Source organism: Drosophila takahashii, chromosome 2R (genome assembly GCF_030179915.1).
Source record: "Drosophila takahashii strain IR98-3 E-12201 chromosome 2R, DtakHiC1v2, whole genome shotgun sequence".
Classification (NCBI taxonomy): Eukaryota; Metazoa; Arthropoda; class Insecta; order Diptera; family Drosophilidae; genus Drosophila; species Drosophila takahashii.
The window spans coordinates 2022854-2027455 of NC_091679.1; the positions used below are offsets into that span (position 1 = coordinate 2022854).

Genomic DNA, 4602 nt, shown 5'->3' on the forward strand with positions numbered 1-4602 from the left:
AGTCTATCCACGTACGATGGAAGGTGTCGATGTGTTTCCCAGTTTATACCACGTAGAGCAAACAAAAGGAACTGTTTCTGTACCGATTCGATAAGGTCCTGATAAATGGTATATTAGGATAACCAAACACACGAGCAGTATTCAAGAATTGGACGAACCAAGGAAATGTATAAATGTTTTGTGGTGTAGGGGTCCTCAAATTCCTTCGACCAACGCTTAACAACGGCAAAAACCCCTTTTGCTTTACTAACTATGATACCAGTGTGATTAGAGAAATTTAAGTTCTGGTTGAATAACACTCCAAGGTCTTTTTTTTTTTTTGTATTCGTGTTTTTATTTATTTTAATTTTTTTTAACCTTATAAATTACGGCTCGGATGTAATTAAAAAATACAAACGGTGGTGCACCTCTCTCGCGAACGGGACAATGGCTCTCACTGTGCGGTACGGCCGCAAAGCAATGCTCACTAGGCCTCACTGCGCTCCGCTACTCGTGGGGTGTCGCGCGCATGGGTCAGCTGCCTACGGGCTCGGAGGCAGGTGGTCCTGAGGTCGGCGATCAAATCGCTCCACCAGATCACTGGCCTATGGTTCCTTCGGAACGAGTCTCTCAGTCGCATACTCTGGTCGCAGGCAAGCTCCAGGGTTGTTGCGATGCGGTTCGCCATCTCGTTGGCTCCACCCGTCACTTCGGCCGCCATGCCGTCCAACGCGTTTGCGAAAGCCTGCGTGCACAGCGTGTCAGGCCGGTAGGCTTTTCTGGGCCGCGGTACTGAGCGGGTATCTTCCGCGGAAACTCCCACTGAGCATAGGATCGCCTCGTGATCGTTCCCGGTATATGCGTCGCAGATTCCCCATCTAGCGGTTTGGGAAATTGTTCCACTCACATACGTTAGGTCGATGATGGAGGCGGCTCCTGCTCTTGCAAACGTAGGCCGCTCACCGTCGTTGAGGAGGACGACGTCTGTCGATGCAAACGCCTTGAGTACCGCGCGTCCTCTGACGTTGGTCGAGACGGATCCCCACTCCTGGGCCCAGGCGTTGAAGTCTCCTCCGACTATAACGTTGGCCCTGCCACGTAGATCGGAGCTTAGGTCGTCCAAGATCCTACAGAACGCCTCCAGTGGGAGACTAGGCGCCAGGTAGCAGCTATATATGGAGTAGCTGCCAACCTCCGCCCGCACGAATCCGTCCGCTGCCAGAATGTTGGACATCCTCAGTCGCCTGTCTCCGCAGAGCCAAAGAGCCGCCTTGCCAGAGCGGTCCTTAGCCCACTCTCCTCCCACACTCACCCTGTATGGCTCGCTAAGTATGGCCACATCCGCCGCTACCTCGCGCACCGTCTGCATCAGCAGGTCCTGCGCCGCTCTGCAGTGATTCAGGTTGAGCTGAATCAATTACATACGTTGCTCGGGATACCGGTACCGCCGTTTCCGGCCTGACTGCTTTTGCTGCCGGGTCGAGCGTTGACCTTTCTGGAACTCACTGGAGGGTTCACTGGCTCCTTTTTGCAGGCAACTGCCTTGTGGACTGATTCGCCGCACTTGCTACAGCAGCCGCTTTTGTCCACGAGACTCCTACACCTAATGGCGATGTGTCCTAGCTCCAGGAATCTGAAGCAGAGAGGAGGGCCCTCGCGCTCCCGCACTCTGCACCTGGTCCAGGCTATACGGACCTCCCCGCGCCGCCTGACTTCCTTCGCCATCGAGCAAGGCAGGCTAAAGACCGCCGTTTTTGATTCCCCGTACCCGGGGCGGAGACTTCGTATTCTCACTGCTCCTTCGCTTAGCTGATATTGCTCGGCGGGGGCGGTACGTATCTCGCTTTCCGTCGTGATCGCGTCGAGGTTGCGTATATCGAAGACGCAGACCTTCGACTCCTCCGTTAGGGCTCGCACTTCCGCAGCGTCGCCCAGGACCCTGGAGATGCTGTCTCTCATGGACTCGACGCTCTCTGATGTCCCTCTGGCTACCTCAAGGAGTAAATTTCCCCTAGCCGACCGACGCACTTTGGTGACAGCCCCTCCGAGATCGGTCAGCTGGCTGTCCTCCCTTCTCGTGACCAGGGCCAGGATCTCGCTCCCTGGAGCTTCCACTACCACCGCGTCTGGGCGTGCTCTGCGAGTCTGTTTTCTCTTTCTAGCCACTGTGCTCCACGAATTCCCGGCAGTCATGGGCTCGGGCTCGGGTGGCCTTACTGTACTCCCTTGCCGACGCTCCGATACCTGAGGCATCGCTAGGGCATCTGGCCGAGCCTTTTTGGCGCCGTTCCTTGGCGCTGCGGGGGCTGTGGTCTGGGTTGGAGGGGCTCGCCTCTGTTTGGGGGCGACACTAGCCCCGGCTATGCCGTCTTGCTGGCTGACCCTTCTCCACGGGTCAGTCTGAACTGCCCGGTCTTTCCTCGGCACTACCGCCGTCTGCTGTGCCTTGGTTTCGACAGGCTTCCCAGCTGGTTGGGTCAGGGAGCATTTGCAGCCTACGCTCTCCAGCGCACTCGTTTCCTCGGGCTCCACTGCCGACTGCTCGATGCCAGATTTGAGCTTCCGCATCTCCGCTATCATCGCCTTCATATTAATATGGCGCACCTGCTTCTCGTGCACCAGGCTGTGGAGTTCGTCCAGCAGCTTTTCGAGCTTGGTGACGCACTCGGTACGAGTGAGCGCCTGCTCCTGCTTCTTTTCAGCGTCAGAAGTGGGCTCCTCCTGGGCAGCTTTGCTCTTTTTTGGGAGCGTACCCTTCGGACCGCTCGTCAGACTGGCCGGGTCTCTGCCCCTCTTGGCCGAGTCTACCGGATCGCCGACCGCACTCCTCTCCGGCACCGGGGATGGCGCGAGGGGTGGGGATCGGGCCAGCAGACTGCTCTTCCTGAAAGCCGCTGCGTCTCCCTTGCTCGTCTCCTCCTTCTGGCTTGGTGCATTACCTAGCGTGGCGGCCAAGTCAGTCACCGCCACGGCAGGGTGTGTTGGAATGTTTGGTAGGCCCTCCAGAATCCTTGCCCTAACCGTGGGGGTTCCCACGGGTGGATTTCCACTCTTGTGGCTGCCACCTGGAGTAGAATTGTTTTTAGCAGACATTCCAGACATTCAGTTGCATTGTCGCCCAATGCTAGGCTGCATTTTATACCTTCTGCCAGGTACTGAAGCTGCCGGCCACTATGGCGCAGACGCAGACCAAATAGCCGCCCACTTTGGGTCAGACGCTACCTGGATTTAGCATTTTTTTTTTGGGTGCAGCTATGGCCTGCTGCTTGATCTTCTACCGACCACTATGGCCCAGACGCAGATCACGTAGCCGCCCATTGTGGGACAGACGCTACGTGGAGGGGTGGGGCGGGGGCGGCATGTGTACTTGCGAGGTCCCTCGTTGGCCTCGTTGGTTTCCCCGTGACTAAGCAGGTGGGAGTCGCCAGAGCCCCGTTTAAAGGTGTACCGCCCAGCGGTGGGGTTGGCAATTGGTCTGCTCCATGACCTTTACCACCTTAAAGTTCCTCTGTGCGAGCCTTGTGTTTGGGTTTCACCCGCATTCCACTACCTCCTGCCAAGGATCAAGAGCAGCAGCCCTGAAAGCTATGCTATGCAGATTGCATACGCACGTCATAGCATGTAGCTTTAGTCAGCACAAAAACTGGCGACAGCGCCTCCTGCTGGTCGATTAGCACAGCGCCCCCTGTTGGCGGCGGAGTGTTGCCAGACCTGTGCGATTTTATTGGTGCTTCTCAACACTCGGTCACAGCTGATCTTGCCGACAGCTGACGTGACTGGCGTATGCTGCGGGGGCAGCCACATTTACCGCGAGAGAGACGTTTACGAGCGGAGGCAACAACAACCATGAAGGTTATCTGGGGAAGTATTCTCACCACACCCTCCGCTGGCCCAGATCTAAGGATTGGAAGATCGGACTACCTGAATCCTCCGTGGACACCACGGGTATGACACTGCAGGTGAGCGATCTCAGCCGTTTCACGCGACCGGTTAGCATCTGATTTTACAGGGGGCCCTGCCACAGCCCTCACACCACGCGTTCATCGGGGGAGCGCCACCGCGACGCATCCGTGCCCGGCGACTTCACACACACACCCTCCAAGGTCTGTAACGGAATTTATGCGTTCAAGTTCATTCGACCCAATAGAATATGTAGTGAGGAGAAGCTTCTTCCGATAAAAGGACATAAAGTTACATTTAGAGTTGTTCAAAAACAACAAATTCTGGATGCACCAAGAATACAGATTGTTCAAATCAGCTTGCAAAAGTGCCAGAGACAACTACTTGGGCAAGTCATTTATGAAAATTCCAAACGGTAAGGGTCCTAGGTGGCACCCTTGCGGAACACCAGAGGTCACGTGAACAAGGTTAGAGACTGTGCTTTTAAAAGCAATTCTTTGAGTCCGGTTTGACAGGTAAGCTGAGATCCACTTAGTCAACGTGATCGGGAATCCTAATAGTACTAATGTTTTCAATAATAACTGATGGTTATGACTGAAGTAAACTCCAGAAGATTTGTAGTCGTTGATCTTAGTTTCATAAAGCCATGCTGAGTTGAGGACATTACTGAGCTGCATTGGTGCTGTAGCTGAGCTGTAAAAAGCTGTTTGAAAAACTTGGTGA

General features: G+C 55.1%; 1 protein-coding gene across 1 annotated transcript; it reads right to left on the reverse strand.

Moving 5' to 3' along the window:
• Window positions 1-466: 466 nt before the first annotated feature.
• Window positions 467-3297, reverse strand: LOC138912745 (uncharacterized). The gene is made up of 3 exons (XM_070214031.1): window positions 3258-3297; window positions 1486-3044; window positions 467-1387 (listed from the first exon to the last, which is right to left on the reverse strand). Exons 1-3 carry the CDS (start codon window positions 3295-3297, stop codon window positions 467-469), a joined length of 2520 nt encoding a protein of 839 aa, XP_070070132.1.
• Between the last annotated feature and the right edge of the window lie 1305 nt (window positions 3298-4602).

Bases quoted from the DNA above. Each gene is read 5' to 3' on its own strand.
- LOC138912745 (XM_070214031.1), bottom strand. From the start codon at position 3,297: ATGGGCGGCTACGTGATCTGCGTCTGGGCCATAGTGGTCG. The intron at 3,045-3,257 runs GTAGAAGATCAA...ATTCTACTCCAG, and splicing joins CGTCTGGGCCATAGTGGTCG to GTGGCAGCCACAAGAGTGGA. The intron at 1,388-1,485 runs GTGAGTTCCAGA...TAATTGATTCAG, and splicing joins AGGAGCCAGTGAACCCTCCA to CTCAACCTGAATCACTGCAG.